Here is a 23288-nt window from a genome sequence, read left to right on the forward strand (position 1 = left end):
AAAAAAACGTAAAAGATGTATAAATACATTTTTGGGATCGGGCGTTCGGGTTTATAAAAACGTATAAATACGTGTTGCTGATTATTGATCTCAGTTTGAGTAATATCACTTGATCAAGGCTTTTCTATATCCCACACTACACAATAAGTCATAAAAGTATGTATGATTTGTGTTGATATCGTATTGATATCGGCTGAAATTCAAGGCTACAATATCGGTCTCAGGTACCCGCCTGTCCTTGCCGTGTTCACCAAAGAGTCTTCATTAAAGCTAAAAGTGATGTTAAATGTTTATTTTTGTATTTTGCATTGTTTTCTGCATTTACAACTATAATTATTCTCGATAAAATTTATTTTTTGTTCATATTTCTGGGCGTCTAGAACAGATTAATTGGATTCACATGATTTCCTATGAAAAAAATTGCTTTGTTTTTTTTTTCGTGTGCCCTTTTGAGACGGATGAACGACCTAAAGGGAGGTTCCACTATACTGGAATCCCCATGAAAATGCTTTCGTGCAAATAACAGTCTGATAGACGCCCGGTCCTCTCTGCAGTTGAGTCAATAAATGCCGGCCGCTCTATTGAGGCAAAAGACGCAGACGCAGCTGCTCCCTATCAGCACCTCAGCGCCTGTAGCTGTTCCACTGTTTTGACTCCAACGCTTCCTCTTCTTTCATTGCATTTCTCCCCACTCCTGACTGCCAGCGTGTTGGCCTGATCTGTCATCTTTTGTTATGTTTTCTTTCTGTTCCACCTGTGCTAAGCTCCAGCTGCCATGTTTGCTGTTTCAAGTTACACACAGGTAACACACACACACACACACACAAACGCACACACAATAAGTCAGTAAGTATGAAGGGTAGAACTCAATGTATCGTCATGCTTTTTTATGTGTGTGTGTGTGTGTGTGTGTGTGTGGCCAGTGCTGGCATGAGGGAGGACGTCTGGGTGAGATTTTAATTAAAGTTTGAGACAAAGAGGTCATAAGCCATACACCCCCTCCTCTGTGCACACCTTACACATGCACACACACACACACACACACAGACACAATGCACTGTTTTCTCTTCCCCCCTCCTCTCTCTCATTCCATCCCCTCAGCTTGATGACTTTTCCATGAAAGGCTTTTTCATTAATCCTACCTCAGGGAACCCAGCACTCTTCAACCTCACACACACACACACCAAACACACACTTACATGAAGAACAACACACACATATAGACCTCCCTCTGCGGGTCACTTTGATGTATCAACACACTTGAAGACTAAACACAAAATTAGGTTCCAATTCTTTTTTTTTTTCTTCTCTCTGTTAATGTAACTCACACAAAGGTGCACCGAGCCGTCAGCACACACAGGCCATTAATTAGTGTGTGCAAATAAACAGTTGTGAGGGAAAGGGAAGCGGCTACAGTAAAGACCAACCGCTTTGGTGTCGTATTTCCACACTCCAGTGGTGTTGTTGCCTCCCATTTGAAGTGTCTTATCATTTTCAAGGCGCGTTACCTTCAAACCGGCCACCTAAAAATATGTATCCTGCTTTTGTGCGGCCCAGCGTGCACTTTAAACAGATAAATACGGTGGAATCTTTAAAGTCGAGCGCCCCCGAAAGTGGTACAGTTTTACTTGCATTTTCTGGAAACGTCATAGTTCAAAACATCATCATGCATGACATGATGTGAGATGTCCGTCGGAACAGCACAAGTGTAATGATAACCGTAGAACCAGAAGTGGAACTTATTGCGACAGAGGAACCAGCTTGGCTCCTCATAATACTTTTAAAAGGCCATTAGCTGACCGTATCACGTCACCTAGGTGGCCATCTCTTCCCCCTCCATAGCAGTTAGACACTATTTTAGTTTTATTTAACATTGGATGACTTCTCTGTTTTCTTACATGATGGTTAATAATGTTCAAATGTACCTGAAACACATCAAGGTAGCCATATCGCCTCCTTTTTAGAGTAATTTTGATTTATTTTTAATTTAGTTTAACAGTTGTTCATTTAGTTTTGTATGCTTTTGTACGATTGTATGACAGGCAATGATATTTAAATGTACTTGAAATACCACGAGGTCATGTTCCCTCTCTACAGTAGGTTTACGTTATTTTAGTTTAGCTTAAGTGGTAGTTTTGCGCTTGTATGACAGTTGTGGACATTCAAATCTGATTTAAAATGCCACCAGGTGACCGTATCACTCTGCAAACACCTTCACATTCCGTCTCTAGAGTACTTTTACTTTGTTTTTAGATTAGTTTAACAGTGGTTAACTTAGTTGTATGCTTGTGTGACAGTTATGGACGCTAACATGTCGCTTAGAATTTCACTTGGTGACCGTGTCACTCTGCAAATACCTTCATGTTCCCTCTCTCGAGTAGTTTTATTTAACTTTTAGTGTAGTTTAACAGTGGTTAACTTGGTTTTATGTTTGTGTGACAGTTATGGATGTAAAAATATGGCTTAAAATTCCACTGGGTGACACCTTCACGTCCTCTGTCTAGAGTAGTTTTACTTTTTTTTTTTGTTTACTTTAAGTGGTAATTTTACATTTGTATAACAGTTATGAACGTATCGGTCTGCAAACACCTTCCCGCTTCCTCTCTAGAGTATTTTAGTGTTCTATTTTTGTATTATTATACAGTAGTTACATAATTTTGTACTTATACCACTGTTTACAGTGTTATTTTTTTAGTGATACATCACTAGGTGACCATATCACTCTGCAAACTCCTTCCTGTTTTTTCTCAGGAGGATTTTTACTCAAATGTTTGTTAAAGCGGCATAGAAAATGGATGGATGGTTAATAGTTATTTAAAAGCTTTTTGATACCGCTCCCGAGTTTTACTTTATTTTAGTTGTATTTAACAGTGGTTAACTTTATTTCTGCTTGTATGTTCCGTTATGTTACTTTAAAATCCACAATGTGACCGTCTTGCTCTGCAAACACCTTTTTGTTCCCTCCCTTGCTTTCATTAAACAGTGGTGAACTTCTTTTTACGCTTGTATGGCAGTTAAGAATGTTAGTTAAACCATTGACTGTACCGTTACTAAAGGTTCTATGAGCCACCAGTGAGTTATTTCACTTCACATTATTTCCTATGAGACAATATGTTTTAAAATCAGAACAACTTAGAAGTCAACCAGCGTCACAGAACAGATTGTGTTTGACTTTTCTTCCAAAATTACTTTAGTTTAAGCCTCCAGGGAGTTATTTCACTTGACATTCATTCCTTTGGGAAAGTATGTTTAGTAATTAGAACAATTTAGAAGTCAACGAGCATCACAGAATAGATTATTTTTTACTTTGCCCCAGAATTTTTTTTTTGTTTAAGCCTCCAGTGAGTTATTTCACTTTATATTATGTCCTATGGGAAAATGTTTTGAAATTAGAACAACTTAGAAGTCAACCAGCTTCACAGAATAGATTTTTTACTTTGCCCCCCAAATTTTTTTTAGTTTAAGCCTCCAGTGAGTTATTTCACTTTATATTATGTCCTATAGGAAAATGTTTTAAAATTAGAACAACTTAGAAGTCAACCAGCTTCACAGAATAGATTATTTTTTACTTTGCCCCCAAAAATACTTTAGTTTAAGCCTCCAGTGAGTTATTTCTCTTTACATTCATTCCATAGGGAAAGTATGTTTAGTAATTAGAACAACTTAGAAGTCAACCAGCTTCACAGAAAAGCTTTTCTTTGACTTTGTTCCCAAAAATACTTTGATACGTACATTTGCCGACTGATACCTATTACATATACCTATGTGGAAATTTAAACGTGTGTGTGTGTGTGTGTGTGTGTGTGTGTGTGTGTGTGTGTGTGTGTGTGTGTGTGAGATATCTGATGTCAGCTGTCACATCCCAGTCGGTCTGGGCCCATAATAAGAGACAATAATAACAACTCATTAAAACCGAGGGCAGGAACTGTGGAGCTCATCGGCTCATCAAATTAACCTTTGAACACTTCACACACACACACACACGCACACACACGTGCGCTCATGCTACCTGTTTTTCTCCCAGTTAGCGGCTACATAATCTTTCTCTCTCCGCTCTCGCAGCCAGTGGGTGTGTCAACAGGGGATTGGTCCTTTCTGCTGGGTAATTGATGAATTATATGCAATATGCAAATGAGGCGCCATTAATCTCCTGACTGACAGCTTCGTTTATGGGGCCTTAATGACGGCTGGATTAGATTCTAATTAAAATCTGCTCAAAGACACCCCACGCTAGGAAGCGGCTGCTGCTGCTCGTCTATCGCCCTCCTTTTTTTTTTTTCTTTAATCTCTCGGACCCTCCTTCCATATATCTCTCCCTCCTCCACCTTTCCTCCTCTTCTTCACACTTTCTTTGGCCACGCTCTATCTTTTAATATCCCCCCTCGCGGGCATACAAGCGCCCACAGGCTCATGTTATGAAGTGTGTAGTATGAGAGGAGATGAGCCGCACTGCTTGTCATTAAGCCTGATGTGGCCCGTGTTATTCCCCCTGTCAGGACATTCACACCGTTTAGTCAGAGCCCAAGTGATGTCTGACAGCTTTTCACCAACTGCACACCCCCATATCTCACCCGAATAGGATTGATTGAGCATATAAGGGCACGCTCACGCTACACTGAGCGCTGCTTCGTTTCCTGCCCAAGAACGGTACACTTGGCTTCAGCACGGTTGGAAGGGGTGCCACACAATGTAGACGTGTACAATCAGGAGTCAAACCATTACTCGGGAAATCATTAATCACTCAAATCAGAGCAGCAAAACTATTTAATTGTAATTCAATCGCTAAAGTAGCACCACCTAGTGGCAAAAGTAACAATCAGGATTTAATGGGGCTTGTGTTTAATTAGATTTTTAGCAAAATGTAACTTGAGTGAATCAGATGACCCGATGCAAAAGAACTCGCACGGATGTGGGACAGCGGGGCCTCACCCTTGGAGCCAGGCAAGCGGGAGGGGCTCGCAAGCGAGCACCTGGTGGTCGGGCCTTCACCACGGGAAACCACGAGATTCCCCCTGCCCTGCAGTAGACTCACCACCTGCAGGGGTAAACACAAGACAAGAGTCTGGTGCAATGTGTGTTGGGTGGCAGCCGAGGGCAGGTGGGTGCTTGGGCTACCTGGTTTTCCTCAGCCAAATCTCGTCCTCGGTACCTGGAACATCACCTCCTGGTGGGGAAGGAGCCTGGGTTGGGCATAGAGTCTCAAGCATCGATGGGAACCGGGACATTCCGATTCTCTCTGGGTCGTTCAAATGTTTTTCTTTCGATTCCTACTTTCGATGCCCACTTCGCTGACCGGAAGAAATAACTGCGAACACCAACGAAGGAGAAGCCGGCGAGCAGTGGCTAAAAAGTTTGTCTTAACTTCATAAGAAAAAACAGTCGGCTCAGTGCAACATTTGCACACAATGATATCATGAAAATAAGCTGCACCACCAACGTGATTACCCTAATTTATGGTGTATAAGCCGCTACTTTTTTCTTCAACTTTGAACCCTACGTCTTATACAGCAGGGCGGCTAATTTATGGCCATGTTCTAATCCCGGGATACCAGAGCGAGGCATGTCCTTCTGGTGGACACAGGCAGCTGAATGAATCATTGTAGCGCCCCGGCAGCCATGGCCAATGAACTGCTTTGATGGGAAGCAATGCATGATGGGAAGAATTTAAAATAGTTTTAGTTTTGTATTGTCCCGGAATGTGTATTTCTTATCTACCTTTTGAGTGTTAAGTTGCTGTGCGAGGATTTTAGCCTACTTTCTAAGATGATAGCGTGAGTCAGGCTGTTATATTGAGTAATGACATCCTGCAATGTCCAATGAGTTGAAAAGCTTGTGAGTTTTCTCAATAGCTCATGATTGGCTCCTGTCAAATGAAGAACTACCTGGTCCTAACGGACTCGTGTGCAGCACGATATGTCATTTTATGACGTGGGCATGTGCGGCTTATAGTCTTAGACTTACACTGTGTATGTACAAATCAGTTTTTCCTCTCTAAATTTGGTGGGTGTGGCTTAAACACTCTAAATTACGGTAATGTTCACACATTCGTGGTGCAGAAATAACAGTACCCCGTCGTTGATGCGCTACATCTGACTTTCTCTAAGCAATCAGAATCAGGGAAGTGAAACAATAAATGATGTCTGTCTCATGCCAATGTAAGCGAAGGTTTCAGGATGCCAGCTGCAAGTTTGGTATAAATAAAGGACGGGAGCTACGGCTACGGCTAGGCAAGTTTATCATTTGCACAGTCCGTCTCGGTTAGCAACAGTCACACTTCCGCCCTTCAAAATAAGAGCATTCTGGACTATATCGTGTTTACTTTTGTCTTTAAAAAATAGCTTACACCAACACTGAGGCAGCAAACAAAGTATTCAAGTTTTCAAATGCCAACATCTTTTGTAAATAAATTTGTATTCAAGTTGAATAGTTTGATATTTATATACTGGCAGATTACTATCACTGCCCTGCTCCACCGAAAGACTAAGCAGATCATTCCTCCCCCATGCCATGCGACTTTTCAACACAACAGAGGGGGAGCGGTAAAAACACACACAGGACTGGACTTACAGTGTTAAATTATGATTGATTACTATTATGGTGTATTATTATTATTATTATTACTCATTATGTATTATTGCACTACAAATTTGACGTGATCTGTCCCATTTGTTTATTTATTCTTATTCTGTTTCTTATTTTTCTTGTCTCTCATTTCTTGCCTCGGTTGTTTTTTTTTTGTGTGTGATTTAAGTGATTAAGATTATTATGACATTTTTGCAGAGCTGCTGAAAATGTTAATTTCTCTTGGAGGTCAGTATCTAGTCAGTATCTATGTTTTAAGTGGAGCCCTTATTGTGGCTTCAATGAAAATCATGTATTTAACAAAATGTTTTTTTTTAATCTTTCTTTAATAAATATAACCAGAATGATGCTACAAAGTTATGGAATTGTAGTAATACTGTGTGTTCTTATGAAGATACAGTATGTAAAAGCGCTTGACGAAGGCATGACATACTGTAGTGTGGGACCGTGCTTGAGTGCAGCCATTTTGGTGAGGAATTATGAAAAGAGTAGCAAATGGCCAAGTGTGAAAAGCAAGAGGAGTGGGCGAGCACACATTTAATAAGCAAACAAATGAATGAGTAAGCTGAACTGTAATGAGGCGCTTTATTGATGCCATCGGGGAAACTCCTTTTTTGCTTGCTTTGTATCCACGGAGGTGGGAGGGCAGATTTGCTGTGCTACAGCCTTCCAGGATTTCAGTTGTTTTTTTTCTTTTTTTTCATCTTTATTCATTGAGTTTTATAGACTTGAAGGCCAGTTTCTCCACAAACGGGCCACCCATCTCTTTCTCAGCGTGGTTCAGAGAGAGAGAAGTACTAAAAGAGGCTAATAAGCGATGTTGTGCTCTGCAGTTCAAGGCCCGGACGACCGCCCAAGAGGCTGCAGACTGTGACCGAGGGCGGAACTCACCACATGCTGTCCCACAGCGGTCTGATGCACGCCGGGATCATGCCTCCAGCAGGTGACCACCCAGTACTCATCATGCACACATGCTAAATGTCACACATGACACACCGTTGTCACATCATTGTCTCACTTTTCCATCAAGTAGAGCCGACCCATGACTGACATCAGAACAGCAGGGCGCTCCAGTCATGTAGCCGATTTCTGACGAGTGTTTCTGCTCTATCTTCCTAAAAACAGCAGAACAGTCCTGCCATATAGAAGATCTTCGACTGGCATTTTGTGCAGTAAGGTCTTAAAAACAGCAGAACAGTCCTGCCTTATAGAAGATTTCTTACGCAGCATTTTAGCAGTGGGTTCCTAAAAACAGCAGAGCGCTTCTTTGCAGATCTTTGAATAGCATTTTGCAGTAGATCCTTAAAAACACTAAGGATCTTTACGTGCTGTTTTTGCAGCCCTCCTATCAAATACAGTAGAAGATCTTTGACTAGCATTTTTGTGGTACGTTCTTAAAAACAGCAGAATACTCCTGTCCTATAGATCGTCATCTTTGACTAGCAGTTTGTGCAGCAGGTCGTTAAAAACAGCAGAGCACTCCTGTCTAATAGAAGCTCTTTTACGTTGCGTTTTTGCAGTGAATTCCTAAAAGCAGCCGAGCACTTCTGTCATATATAGAAGATCTGTGACTAGCATTTTTGCAGTAGATCCTTAAAAACAGCAGCTGGCCTACTGTCACATAAAGGATCTTTATGTCCTGTTTTTGCAGCGGGTTCCTAAAAACAGCAGAGGGCTCCAGTCATGTGGAAGATCTTTGATGAGCATTTTTGCAGTGCGTTCTTAAAAACAGCAGAACACTATTGTCATATAGATTGTCATCTTTGACTAGCATTTTGTGCAAGTAGGTTGTTAAAAACAGCAAGCACTCCTGTCTTATAGAAGATATTTTACGTTGCTTTGTCACAGGGGATTCCTAAAAACGGAAGATCACTCCTGTCATATATAGAAGATCTTTGACTAGCATTTTTGCGGTAGATCCTTAAAAACAGCACAGCATTTTTGTCAAATAAAGGATCTTTACATTGGGTTTTTGCAGTGGGCTCCTAAAAACAGCAGAGCGTTCCAGTCATCTAGAGGATCTTTGACTAGTGTTTTTGATGTGGGTTAGCACTCCTGCCATATAGAAGATCTTTAACCAGCATTTTTGCAGTATGTTCTTAAAACCAGCAGAAGACTCCTATCATATAGATCGTCATCTTTGACTAACATTTTGTGCAGTAGATCCTTAAAAATAGCAGCTCCTCCCTGTCTTATGAAAGACCTTTTACGTAGCGTTTTTGCAGTGGATTCCTAAAAACAGCAGAGCACCTCTGTCTTATAGCAGATCTTTTACGTAGCGTTTTTGCAGTAGATCCTTAAAAACAGCAGAGCGCTTTTTGTCACATAAAGTATCTTATGTGGTGTTTATGCAGCAAAGTGCTCCAGTCATATAGATGATCTTTGACTAGTGTTTTTGGAGTATCTTCTTAAAAACAGCAGAGTGCTCCTGTAATGTAGAGGATCTTTGACTAGTGTTTTTGCAGTAGGTCCTCAAAAACATCAGCGCTCCCCAGAGTGAGTTTGATGTGGAGTAACGTAACATAAGAGTCCTGCCCACAAACCGTCGGCCCTTTTTCCATATTTAGTCTCTGAGCTCCTGTAGTGATGAACTCGTGACGTATTGTTGCACAAAGTAATGATCTGGCAGCCGTCAGGTTAAAAAATGAACAGGTTGCTTACATTACAGAATAATAGATGGACTTTCAGTGCTTCCTGCAGACCTTCATAATGACACATTGCACCCATCACCAGTAGTAGCTGTAGGAGGAGGGCGAGGGGGCGGAGCTGTGCCAGGCGACTGATTAATAAGATTAACACACACTGCTGACACCTCGGATAAAGACCTGCTTGCAAACTTTTTCCAGCTGAACTACAAAGTTCACAAAAGTCCTTTGTAACTTTGTGGCAGCCATTCATTATCTACTGATAAGTTGAAGCGTAATTAGGTTTTTTTTTGGGTGACTTTTGAATGTAGTAGCACATGAAAGCAAGGGCGGAGGTTTAGTGAGCCAAACTGAACTGCAGTTTGCACTCATCTCAATCCCCAGGCCACGTCACATGATTTCTCACTTGTTGCCAGGCAGACGTCATAAGACTGGAACAGGGAGCAGGTAGCGCCTCTATTCAGTTAACCAGTCTCCTGGTCTAAATAGCGGCGTCTCTAAAAACATTGACATTAGCAGCTGTGGCTGTAGGAAACCTCCTGGTGTGGTATGACGAGTGGTCAGCATCCAGCAGCTTTACCTACCTCTGCATGCGCTTTAAATTTTTTATTTTTTTTTTTAACATTCTTCGGTCACACGGGCGTGTAAAGAATAGCCGCCGTGAAAGGTAAGAACAGTTACATATGTTTACCATAACTTTAAGAAAAAGTCATGTAACTTGCCCAATATTCTTCTTCTCCAAACATCTTTGTTCAAGACGGTCCTTCTTTTGGAATAAGTGTCGCTGGGAAGGCAAAGAAAAAAGCTTTAATCCTTTGACACTCGCCGAACTCGATGTAATGCATCAACACAGTCATATTTTTCCTGAACCCGCTGTACTGAGGTGCGTCTTATTCTTCCGGTCATGTGACGAGCTTGCCCGGCCACTTGTTGTTAGGAGTTCTTAGGGCGCAAAAATGAGTAGAAATGCATTAATACTAGGGCTATCAATCAATTAAAATATTTACTCGCGATTAATCACATTTTGTCCATATTTAACTCATGATTAATGGAGGTGGACTCACATGAGTATACAACACCCTCTACTGGTAGCGGTAGTAAATACAAGAACAGACATATACAGCAGAGCAGCGATTGATGGCTCTAATACGCCACAAGGACGCAGAACACAATGCGCATTCATACGCTGTTAAAAAAAACATGCAAAATTGCACTTTAAAAAATCTGTGTAACAGCGAATCCGTGAAAGGTGAATCGTGATTCACAAGGAAAACGGCGCCAACTGTGGGTTCTGGTGAGGCATTGCAGCCTTCCCCAACACAGAGTTAATGAGCTGATTGCCTTTTTAATCACGCTAAATGATCTATTTATAGCCAGGGTAGGTGATCGTTGGATCATTGGCTACTTTAAGAATGGTTTGGAGTGCATGAAAAAGCGTAAGGCGCTCTTTGACCACATGGGCGTTTATCAACAAGTGTATTGGACAACACAGCAACCACAGAACCAATGTTGCAGTAGCCGTAAGGAGCAATTTGCTAAGCCGGCAACTGCTGCCGCAGATGAGTTCATTGTAAACAACAAAGAGCTGATGAGTGTAACCGACATTTCAAAGCGCATGCAGAGGTAGATACAGCTGCTGGATGCTAAGCACTCATGATACTTCACTTGTGGAGTTAATTTAATTAAATGTGTGTGTGTGTGTGTGTGTGTGTGTGTGCGCGTGGAGTAGGGAGAAAAGCAATTGTCGGCCCCTCACAGATCTCAAAGTCGCCCTTGCCTTTGTGTCGTCTCTTGCAACCTGATCTTTTCATTCTCTTCCTCAAAAGAAGCCATTTTCTATTAGCCGCCGCCACTTCCTCTCCTTGTTCAAAGGTGTGTGTGTGTGATTGTTGTGATTGCACGGGCGCTGGAGTGCGTCTCTCACTGGGAAAAAGAGTTCTCGTTCCCACCTCAAGGAGAGGGCGAGGCGGCAATGTCAGCGCTCCTGATTAGAGGCGGCCCACATGAGAAGGCAGAGCGCCAGCGAGGACATTTGAGCGTTAAAAGGCTGCAGGAACCTTTTGATGCGATGCCTCCTTAGTGTCTCTTTCTCGCCCCTCACAGACACACACACACACACACACACACACACAGACGCAACATGGCGGCCTGGCGTCCCACCGTGATGCTGACATTTGAAAAGGTAACCTAAGGAGACGGGGATGGGGGGGGCAGGACAGAAGAGCGGAGATGATGAGAAGAAAAGGGACAATTTGTTGTGGTTGTCCACATTTTGTACAGTTCTTTTTCTGTGCGTGAGGAGGAGGAGAAGAAGAAAAAGCAGAGGAGTTTGGAGTGTTAATGTTGCCATGCGGCCGAGATCAGGAAATGAAGACTTTGGGCCTTGTTTGTATTTCCTCGCCGGTGTTTGCACAGTTGTGCGCTCTGTCCAACTTTAATAATTTGCCGTGTTTGTCTGCATTAGTGCGAGACATATTTAATTTTCTGCGTCATACAGATTTTTAAAGGTTGCTCCGCGGGTCAAACTGTCCTCGGGGGTTCAAGAGATAAATTAAAATGCGCCCCCATTCTCCTCACTCTGAGTATCCTATTATGTAAAAAAAGAGCACAACCTCTATTAAAAAGTATGTGCACTTGTTTTTTCCTGTTAATACATTGTGGATGAAGGTGGTGGTGAGTGGCGCCCCGTGTGCTCCGTGTGCTCCGTGTGCTCCGTGTGGGAGAGATGAATGTCCTGCTTGATTCCCTGCCAAGCTAAATGACCAGTGCACTGGTGCAGTCACAATGAATGTCTTCCAATGACAACCTCCAGCACATCCACCGCTCTTAATCTTTCACTGGGGCCATCGATCTAATGCCTATTGATCTCCTTTCTCTACCTCTTTCTCTCTTTCCTCCACCAATGAGGTTGTGTTTAGTTACATCAGTGTGGGTTTGTTTTTGTCTGCAACTACCTTTCGACTGTTTTTGATCAAGGATATACGTTTATTGTACTGTGTGAATGATGTAGGAGACATCTTATTTTAAATGAAAATGTTCTCATTAAATATTGTTGGTAATCCATACACTGATGACAATAATAATAAGGAGAAGAAGAAAAATGTTTTTAAATGTAAATACATTTAAATAATATCTTTTTAAAAAATGAATAAGGAAAACTACTTCTGCTCTACTCATATTATTGTTTTTATATAAATACTTTTTTAAAATGATTTCTTTAAATTATTATTTATCATTATTATATTGAAATGTAAAATAAATTCTATTTACATTTTTAATGTTTGAATTTAATTTGTTTATACTATTCCATTTTTTGGGAAATTAAGATGGCCAAAAAATGTCATTTCAATTTCATTTGTTTTTCTATAAAATTGAAGACAATATCATTTAATTAAGAACAAAAACAAAAAAAGGTGCCACTTAGTAACTATTACTTTCTTATATGAATATATTGCTATTATAGTGATTGTACTTATTTAAATGATAAATATATTAGGTGGGCCACCAACGAAACAGCTTCCCTTTTGATGTGCCTTTACAGTATTTTTTACAATTACTTTGTGTATCAAACTACAGAAAGGACATCATTCCTAGGCAACCTGGAGTAGAGTGCTTCGTTGCCCAACACAGCAGAGAAAGGACAAGGAGAGTCGGCAGGAATACGGTCAGACAGACGGGAAGGAAATGAGTAAAAAAAAATTGCAGTATATTCATTAATTCCGCAAGCGATATCGGAAAGAACACGGCTTTTCTCACCACGGCCCCATCTGCTGGTTGTGCTGAGGCACTGCCCCTTTCCATGTATATCAACAATAAGCCTTGATGGAGGTCTTTTATTGTTGTAACTTACGTCTGTCTTCCACACAGATTTGTCCGCCTTGGCGAAGAAGATCAAGCTGGAGATGGGCGGTTACCACAGCAACCAACAACATCATGGCGGCCCCAATGGAGAGAATGGCGATCACAGTCCCGGATTGGGTGGGTGTTTTTTCCCTCTCGCACACACACACACACACACACACACACACAATGCAAAACCTTTAATTGCTCTGTTATAACACGCCGCACGATTGTTTTGTCCTCTCGCACATCTGTCAATATGAGTCGCGCAGCTGTGTTTACGTGCGGTTGATTAAAACCAGGATGTGACATCAGCCGCCGTTGTTTCCTGTGAGAGAGGAAGGAGTCCGTCAATCTGGCTTGGGTACAGCATCGAACGACAAATGTCGTTTGTTTGGTTGAGCCGTTCATTTATCTCCTGGGGACATTTTTGTGCCAGTCAGTTTTTTGTTTTTGAGCCATTTTAGGCTGTGTTGAAAAAATATAGGGTACATTTTCCAGAGGCTACTCGTTGCGTCAACATTTTAGGTTTTGTCATCGCTGATCTAAATTAACCTCAAATGCTAATAAAACGCTACACAAAAAGAGATCCTGCACGTAGCTTAAATGATTGTCTTAAGATTTCAATTGAAACTACTGGCTTTCATATTTATCGTCCACCAGATAGCGCTACTTTATCCCATTTAAAGCATGCAGCAAAATAACAAAAGCAGCCCACCTCCCGGAACGTCTTTCCCGATCTCGGCTCAAAATTACAGTTTAAACGCATCGATTAGTTCCAGCCGCTGTCACGCTCCCATTCTCTCTTTAAGTCACATCCTTCACTCACGACGAAGGAAGCTAACAAGCTGAACAGTCGACGTCACGCGCTCCACCCTGACAAAGAGCTGTAACAAACTGCATCCCAGGGGCCATTTGCGGCACGTGGCTTGTTTTTTATTAGCCCGCAGCACATTGTAGAAATAAAAAAATAATAAATAAAATTTTAAAAAATACAAAATTATAATTTCTTCCTGTTATTGTGAAGCAAAATTCACCAAGTGCTGGATTGTTCACCCACTCGTAGGGAACTGAGCTGGATTTAGACCCTCATGAGATGATGTGTTGCAATAGTAGTCCTGCTTTAATAAAATAAAATTAAAATGGGGAAAAAAAGGCATAATGTAATGATAAAAATATATATTTTTAGCCATTTTACAGTATTATCAGAATTTCTTTTTTTTTTTTTTTGATGGGGTAGTACTCCTGAAATTAATCAATTCATAAAATTTCTTCAAGGTTGGCCGGTCTGAACGCTGACACCGTTGTTCTTTCTGACCTAAAATGTCCCACTTTGTGCATTTTCCCTGAAACTAATGCAGTCGTTTATGTTAAGATTTCACTTTGTACCAAAGGCCTTTTGTTTTTTATTTTTATATTTATGTATATTGTTTCTTGGTCCCATTCAAAGCATGCAGCAAAATGTCTACCCCTTTTGTCGCCTGTTGTTTTTGCTACTAAAAGTTACTGCACGGTATATGTGCGTCTCTCTTGATGCTGGGGATGGCGCATAATAAAAAATTTTAAAAAAGCGTATGTGTCACTCTAGCTTTGTTTTGTTGTGTTTTTTTGGATGAAGCCAGGCAGATTTAAGAAGAGGGGTGGCATCCCAGCCAGAAGGACAGATAGAGAGATGAATAAGATGAGAGGCTGAAGCCAAATCAATAGTCTTCTCTCTAATTCACTACCTTGAATGCAAACGACAAACGCTGCACGATCAATGATGCAACACACACGCACATGTGCACAAATAAGGCGGATGCACCGCCCCGCCCCGCCCCTCCCTCGCCTTCCACCCGCCGTTATCGACAGGTTAAAGCGACATCAGTGTGTTTAGACAGATGACAGGGCTTACATGGAGGCCTGTGAGGAATACACTATCAATCTAGAGCACACTTGCAGTTTATTCTTCATTTTATACCCTCATTATTATTGTCTGTGGCGCTCACGTGTGTAAACAGGAGTGTGTACCATTGTGCTGGCCACGGGATAGCATCTGTGTGTAGTTAGGTGGCATGGTTACCAGCACCCATTAGAAACCTGTAAAGCTTAATCACTCTTAATGGCAGAGTCAAGTGGAAACACACACACACACACACACACACACACACACACATGAACACAACATGTTTTGTTTTCCATAGCACCGCCCACCCACCCACGGCCTTATGGGAAGCATAGGCAGCTACTACTTCTCGTACCACTACAAAGGCACACACACACTCACACAAAGGCACAGAAATGCTGAGCGTGACACCTTGTAGGTCCCGGGAAGAGCGCAAGCAGCCATTTGTGTGTTTAACAAGATCTTCTGGGAAATTTACAGCAACTGTTTGTTTACAGTAATGGTTTGTTTGGATAAGCATAAGAGAGCCACTTTGACTTTTGATGTTTTTTAATGAAACATAAGAGCGCGGGGTGGGGAGGGGGTGAAATGATATGTGGAAGGGGGTTTGATCAAGTAGGAACGCGGTCGCCATGTTTGCTACCTGAAAGCTCGTATCGACTCGCGAGCAGCACAGAGGAAACGCCAAACATACTGTACGCTTGTAGTCTCGTGTCCTTTCTGGTTGCTTTCCTTCCTCAAGTCCTTTGGCATTTCAACTTCAAATTTCCTTTTGTTTCCTACTTTTCTGCCCTTCCTTTTTTCCTCTCCCATCTTAATGGACTTGTCCTGATGTGCTTCCTTACCTGCATTCATTTACTTTCCTTCCTTACGTCTGCCCTTTACTTGCTTGCCTTCCTCACGTTCTTCTCATTTCCTCTCCCTATTTTGCTCCCTTTCCTTCTGTCATCCCTTTCCTCCTTTGCTGCCCTTCCTTTCATGTCCTTCCTTCCATTCTTGTCATTTCCTTCTCCTATTTTGCAGCCCATCCTCAACGCTTCAGTTGTAGTTTTACTGTTCTTCCTTCTTCATTTCCTTTCTCCTACCCATCCTGTCTGCATTTACTTCTCCTTGGTTCCTCCACTAGCGTACCTTCCTTACTGCATTTCTTTCTTCTGACATTTCTCCATTCCTTCCTTCCTTCCTTCCTTCCATTTACTCTCCTTCCTTCCATCCTTATTTCCTCCCTTTCTTACTGAACTCGATCGTACATCCCTTCTTTCCTTCCGTTGGTTTACTTCATTACTTCCTCGCTTCTGTCCACACTTCCGCCATCTTTCTTCCCTTTATTTGCTTTTCTTCTTTCTTTCCCTCATCATTTACTTTTCCTTCCTTCCTTCCTTCATTCCTTCCTTCCTTCTTCATGAACATCTTTCATCCTTCCCTGCCTTTGTGGATCTCCGTTCACCTTTTTCTACTTTGCCTCTTTCTTTTCCTTTCCTTTATCAGTCACCTTCCTTTCCTTCTTCCTTTCATACTTTTGCTTCTCTACCTCCCATCATTCCTTCCAGACCTCCGCCTTTTCCACATTGCTCTCCTTCCATTCTTTGCTTTTTCAGGTTTCCCATCGCCTCTTTTTCTTTTTCTTTTTCTTTTTCTTGCTTCCCTTGCTTCTATGTTCATCCTTCCCTTGCTTCCTTTCCTTATATCCCCCCTTCCTTCCTTCATTCACTTTCATTCCTCCTCTCTTCCCTCTCCTTTCTTCCCCTAGTTTGTCTTCAATCAACTTTTATTTTTTCTACTTTTCGTCTTTCCTTTTCCGTCTTATTTCTGCTATTCTCTTTCTTTTCAGTGCCCTTCCTTTCCTCTTTCCTTTCATTTTTTCCCTCCTTGCTTCCTTTCCCCTCATTTCTTCCTTACTGCCACCTTTTTTCCTTATATTCTTTATTTCTTCAATTTCCCTATCGTCTTTCTTTTTCCCTCGTTTCGATGTTCATCCTTCCGTTCCTTCTTCTCTTCCCTCTGCTTTCTTCCCCGAGTTTATTTTCTTTTTTCCACCTAGTTTATCTTCAATCAACTTTAATTTTCCTCCTTTTCCTCTTTCCTTTTCTGTCTGCTACTTTCTTTCTTTTCAGTGGCCTTCCTTTCTTCCTTCCTTTCACTTTTTTCCTCCTTTCTTCCTTTCCCCTCATTTCTTCCTCACCTCCTCCTTTTTCACATCGCTTTCCTTCTATTCTTTATTTTTTAATTTTCCCATCGCCTCTTTTTCCTTTTCTTGCTTCCCTCACTTCTGTGTTTGTCCTTCCGTTGCTTCCTTTCATTGTATCCTCCCCTCCTTCTCTCACTTCCATTCCTCCTCTCTTTTCTTCAGTCAGCTTCCATCGTTCTACTTTCGTCTTTCCTTTTCTGTCTGGTTTATTTCTGCTATTTTGTCTTTTCAGTGGCCTTCCTTTCCTCCATCCATCTTATTTATTTATTATTTCCCCCTTACTTCCTTCCCCTCATTTCTTCCTTATTGCTTTCCTTCCTTCCTTTCTTAATTTTTTCATTTTCTTACCGCATTTCTTTTCTTTCCATGCGTCCGTCCTTTCTTTATTGGTCTTTTCATTTTTCTTCTTCCTCCTTTCACTTCCATTGCTTCCTCTCCTTCCTACTTCCTTCCCTTCATCCCACTTTTCATTCTTTCCTTTCCTTTGCTGTCCATCCTTCATCCCCCCCAAATCTATCCATCCTTTCATATTATTTATGACAATTGTGCGAAATGGCCTCCAACATTGTTTCTTCCCCCCCCCCTTTGTGTGCAGGATAATTACCCAGCATGCACTGCTGGCCCAGCACCAGCACTGCCATCAGTTCTTTTGTTCCACTTCCTCCCCGTGTGTGTGCCTCTTGTTTTTTGCTTGTGCCTTTATTAAATGATAAATATTTATGTCATACCCCCCCGTCCCCCGTCTCCCCAATCAGGAGTGTTTGTGTCAGGACCAGAGGGACGACAACAAGCCGCGGGGGTGCTGTTGACAGAAAGGATTTCCCTTTTAAAGCGAGTCCATTCTTGACTTAAAGAGAGCTTTGTGGACAATAGATCGGTGGGGCTGAGATGAGGTTCGCTTGGAAGTGGTGGAAGACGTGTCGGAATATCAAAAGGGACGAGTGTTTTGTTTTCGTGGCCAGTCAGGGCATCGTAAGCGGGCTGCGAGCACGACAAGAACATCAAGCTCTCCGAGAAGCCGCCTGGTCGTCGGGAGGTTGTGTTGCATTTGATCACGCGGGGAATTGGACTGACGTGTGGTCTTGTCTTCTCTGCTGTTTAGTTCTGGACCAGTTGCCCTTCATGATGATGTCACATCCTCTGATCCCGGCCAGTCTGGCGCCTGCCTCCGTTTCCATGGCGATGGGCCAAATGAACCGACTGAGCACGCTGGCCAGCATTGCCAACATGGCGCAGCTCCACGCCAGCCCCGCCGCCCGGGCCCCCGCCTCCGTCATTAAGGTGAAGGCAGGAGCGGCTCGTCATCACGCCAGAATTCTGCTTCTCTTCTTTACGTGCAAAACTTGCACGGCAACCAACCGACGAGAAGCAGTTGTTTTATTGCTTATCACCACTTACGTCAGGCTGTTTTTATCGGAAATCGTACAAAAATTGGTCAAATCGGATTGAAGTGGCCTATTTTTGTGTTTCTGCTGCAAGCAACACACTTGGCAAACATGGCGGACATTGATCACTTGAAAGTAGACAGTGGTATCTCAGGTTTTCCTATTGATTCCTTCCAAAGGTTCGACAAAAAGGGAAGCAATTTGTCCAGTAGGAAATGATGTAAATCCAATATACACTCAAAAATAGGAACATAAAATACATTTTATCGAGAATAATTATACAGTCATCCTTGGCTACATTGCTTGCTCGCTCTTATCGCAGTTTTTCAAAAATTAATTCATAAATGATGGCTGTTTCGTGGTTGACTGTGGCCTATTATTAGTCCAAAAATAACAAAAAACAAGTCATATGTAGTATTCTGGTCACTGCGCGTCAGTAATGACACACAACGTTGGTGAGACATTACCTTGCATTGCATTACCTTAACAGTGCATGGACGACATGATAGAGTGGGGGGGGGGAAAAGTTCTCCTCCCATTTCGTGTGGAAGCGGTAGGTTTTTGCTTCTTACTTTGTCCTTCTTCGCCACTTCGTTTGAGACCCTTTGTTAATTTAGAATAATGAATGACTATAACATATATGGTCAATTATATAATAAATAAATAAAGTATACTGTAATTTCCGGTGTATAAACCGCTACTTTTTTCTTAAACTTTGAACTCGCTTATATTTAGCGGTGCAGCTAATTTATGTCTACGTTCTAATCTCGTGACATCTCCTATACTACAACTACTACTAATCGTTTAAATATTGCACCGCTCACGAGTCGGTGAGGAAGCGTAGCTCTTCACATGGCAGGAGCCAACTGTGAGCTACAAGGGAACTCACAATGAGCTCATGATTGCTTCCTGACGAGTCAAGAGGTACCGCTTCCTCACCGACAATCTCCCTTTTTATGACGTGGACTTGTGCGTATAGTCCGGTGCAGCCAATATATGTACAAATCACTAAATTTAGTGGGTGCGGCTTATACACGGGAAATTACGGTCGTTAGCTTGCTAGCATACTATACTTAAAGCCATGGCCGCCTCTTGTGTCCCTGCAGTGATCCTGTAGCCTGCACATTAGTAATGTGGTGTCAACAAAGAATAATATGAGTGTAAAGGTGACTATAGGGATGTTATTTCATGTCTACAGGGCTCTAATAATGGTAAAAACCATATTTACAAAGTCATAAACATGTTTTCTGTGCTCTAACTATGTAAATATTCCATTTATTAATATTGAGTCCTATTTCATGGAAATTCACAATTCATATTTTTGTGTGAAATCTTTGAGATAAGAACACATTTATTTACAATAAGCCTCCCTTTACTTAACAATAATAACTCTGCGCCGTTACATGTGTCTTCACAAAGTATGACATCACATCACGTCCTTGCCAAAAGCCAGGAAATAAAAAAAAATGAATAAAAAAACCCAATCTCGATTTCAAGGATGGAGACGTAGTTTTGAAAGAGGGCCACAGTTTCCAAGGCTAATTGCAAGGCTTCCAAATTGTCCCTGGACTAACGTCACATTTTCCAGCCTTTGTCTTTGATTGGACACGTGTGTGCTGCACTCAGCGGCCACATCATTAGGTACACCTGACGCTTACCAGTACGTTTGTTAGTCACCCTGAGAGCTGCTCCTGCTATTTTCATCCTTTCATTTCAGTGTGACGGAAAACGAGGCACGGGCATCGATCGTGCGGGTGTGCCTAATGTTGTGGCAGTGTCACACCGAGCGTCAATGACAGCTCTCTCGTTTGCCCGATAGGAGCGCATGCACGACAGCCCCTCCCCTTCCCCCTCGCTGGAAGAAGCTCAGATGTCATCCAATCACAGCAGCAGCGTGTCCAGTTCGCCCTCTCACACAGAACGGCCGACAGAGAACATACGTGCGTACTTCACCTGTGCTCACAAGCAGCACATGACATGCTGCACAGTGTCTTGACCAGTGTTTGCTTACAGTATTTCTGCTTATTTGGACTCCTGTAGACCAACTCCATGATGGCGTCACATTAAGTCACTGTGTGTTAGCACAGTCCGGCATCAGAGAGTCAGACTCGATGGAATACGGCAAGGAAAGCAAGCGGGGACGCACTGACAAAGGTGAGGAAAGCCCTCAGCAGAATTTCACGTGCGAGTTTTGGAGTAATACGAATACACGGCAAAGCAAATTATTCAATAAATATTTTTAGTGCCCAAAAAAAAACGTCCAGGGCTACGATAGAACCTGCACCCTCTGCCTTCAAAGGCAGCAGCTGTACCATTACACCACCAGGTACTTGATAAGCAAGCAGGTGAACTGCCCCCTTTCAATCCGCAGTGTAGGTCGGGGCAACCCTGCAAATTCTATTCAGAAGTGTGCCAACTTTGGAATTTGACCTAAAAGAAAAGAATCTGTTTGGGATGAGGAGCGTTAGAGGTCATGGGGGTACATTTTATGAATTGGAAGCAGGAGGTCTGATATGATTCTTATTATTACACAGCGTAATGATTTGGAGTGCATGACAAAGTGCAGAGTATCCATCCATCCATCTTCTATGCCGCTTATCCTCATTAGGGTCGCGCGTATGCTGGAGCCTATCCCAGCCGACTTTGGGTCTCAGAGAGGCGGGGTACACCCTGGACCGGTGTCCGGCCAATGGCAGGGCACCGTTCGCCAGCCAATGGCAGGGCACATACAGACAAACAAGCATTCACACTCACATTCATACCTATGGACAATTAACCTAACGTGCATGTTTTTGGAATGTGAGACGAAACCGGAGAAAACCCACACATGGGGAGAACATGCAAAGTCCACGTAGAGACAGAGATTTGAACCCAGATCTTCCAGATCTCCTGACTGTGTGCCCAACATGCTAACCACTCGGCCACCGTGGAAAGTAAAACTTAGTATATCAAGTATATTGCACAGCACAGCAACAACAGAACCAATGTTGTAACAGCGGTAAAGAGCAAACTGCTCATTGTAAACATGAGTGGCACGCTGGGGAAGTTGAGCAGCAACATTTTACAGCACGCAGAGGTAAATAAAGCTAACAGATGCAGCCACTGCCATCCAGTGGAGGTTGCGAATGTTTTTTGTCGCTCATTTGCTTTTGTCGACCAAGCACCCCCAAAAGCCTTCCTGGTCCATAAAGTCAGCTTAGGTGGTGGTGGGTCGAAGAGTTTTTGCTGGGTTCCCAGAGACATTCTTGTGACGGCGATTAATCATTTGTAAATGTTTAATCAGTAATGATTATTCCAGGGACAAATCAATAAGCCTGGAACACTGCCTGCCAATTTGAATACTTTGAATAATCCATGCATGTGGGTCAAAAACAACTCTCCTTTAACTCGAGTGGCGTTACCTCCAAACAGGAAGTTGATGATCTCTGTAACCCCCGCCCCTCGCTGAGAGCAAAGGCGAGCCGATCTGTACGACAATGGAGTCGCATTAGCGAGCCATTTGCCGGGGCGGCGGCCTAACGAGCCGAGGCGGCCCTCCCCGCGCTTCTTGGGCCTGGGCCTCATCTGCATAACGACCCGCCTCCCTGTCGTTAGAGCCCGGGTTGCCGCGGCGCTGCAACGTCAGTTTGTTTGCTTCGCTCTGTCAGGGAGCTTTGCATTAGCTTAATGAGAACTTGCTCAAGGACAAACAGTCAGCAGAAAAATAAAGAGCCGGGGCACGCCTGTGTGCAAATGTATTCTAAATACCGAATCGCATTATTTTGTAATCGAATCTCCCCAATCACATCCCAGGTAGGGTTTCAGGAGGAGGGGGGAGGAGTGCTGTCAGGTTGCTGTGAACATATTGACAAAAGCGACGGAGGAAGGCCCCTGGTGGACATTTATGCAATTGACTTTCAATTGATTTTTTTTTTTTCCCCCTGCATGCAAATGAAGGCGGCGTACATTTGCAGGATTACATGGATAGCGGGAGGCCGTGTTTTCAAAGGGCACGTCGGCGCTGTCATTCTGTCAATCCATTGTGCTTAAAATCGCGTGTGCGCGCGCGCGTGTGAACCATTTTTGGCTGCGTGCGCTGTTTCTCCTGCTCTTTGAACAACGTATCCGTGCGGCGGAGATCAGAGGCCATCCCTGACACCTCGCTCCCATTAACCAAACATCAGCACATTTTTATTCCGTCTCTCCGTCCTCCCCTCTTCCGCTGACTGGCAGTCTTCACGTGGTGATGCTCCATGCCCCCTGGGGACGGCCCGGAGAGGAATAAGGAAAGAAGAGCAATGAAGTTTTGGAGGAGGGGGGTGGGGGAGGAAAAACAGACAGTGACCTTGGTTAGGGAGATGGGTAAATGATCAAACGTGTGTGTGTGTGCGAGAGAGAGAGTGAAGTAAAGTAGGCGTAAAACAGTAACTCAATAAAGGATCAGTCACATCCAAGGAGCCAGGGGAGCCCATGCTGCTGACTGAGCACTTCAGCGTGCTATCAATGTGCATGTATATATATATATATATGTGTGTGTGTGTGTGTGTGTGTGTGTGTGTGTGCGTGCCACAAGAGTGTCGTTGGATGCCCTCCGCTGAGCTCGCCAGCACCTGCTAATTACCTTTCTCTGCAGAGCAATGCTCTTAGCTAGAAAGTAATAGAGGATAGTGTGTGTGTGTGTGTGTGTGTATGTGTGTGTGTGTGTTAGTGAGGGAGGGGCGGCCCCTCATCTGTGAAACACCTTGAATGTGACAGTTGCCAAGACGTGAGGCCGCGTTGGATGC

The 23288-nt window shown here is 42.9% G+C and overlaps 1 protein-coding gene across 2 annotated transcripts in view; it reads left to right on the top strand.

Moving 5' to 3' along the window:
- dachc (dachshund c) overlaps positions 1-23288 on the top strand; it is a 58325-nt gene that overhangs the window by 25727 nt on the left and 9310 nt on the right. For both annotated transcript variants that reach the window (XM_054798873.1, XM_054798874.1), the window contains exons 3-7: positions 7416-7525; positions 13095-13205; positions 18243-18421; positions 20345-20465; positions 20566-20679. In XM_054798873.1, coding sequence (XP_054654848.1) covers positions 7416-7525; positions 13095-13205; positions 18243-18421; positions 20345-20465; positions 20566-20679 — 635 coding nt within the window. The remainder of the gene's footprint in view (positions 1-7415; positions 7526-13094; positions 13206-18242; positions 18422-20344; positions 20466-20565; positions 20680-23288) is intronic.

Source organism: Dunckerocampus dactyliophorus, chromosome 14, assembly GCF_027744805.1.
Source record: "Dunckerocampus dactyliophorus isolate RoL2022-P2 chromosome 14, RoL_Ddac_1.1, whole genome shotgun sequence".
Taxonomy (NCBI): Eukaryota; Metazoa; Chordata; class Actinopteri; order Syngnathiformes; family Syngnathidae; genus Dunckerocampus; species Dunckerocampus dactyliophorus.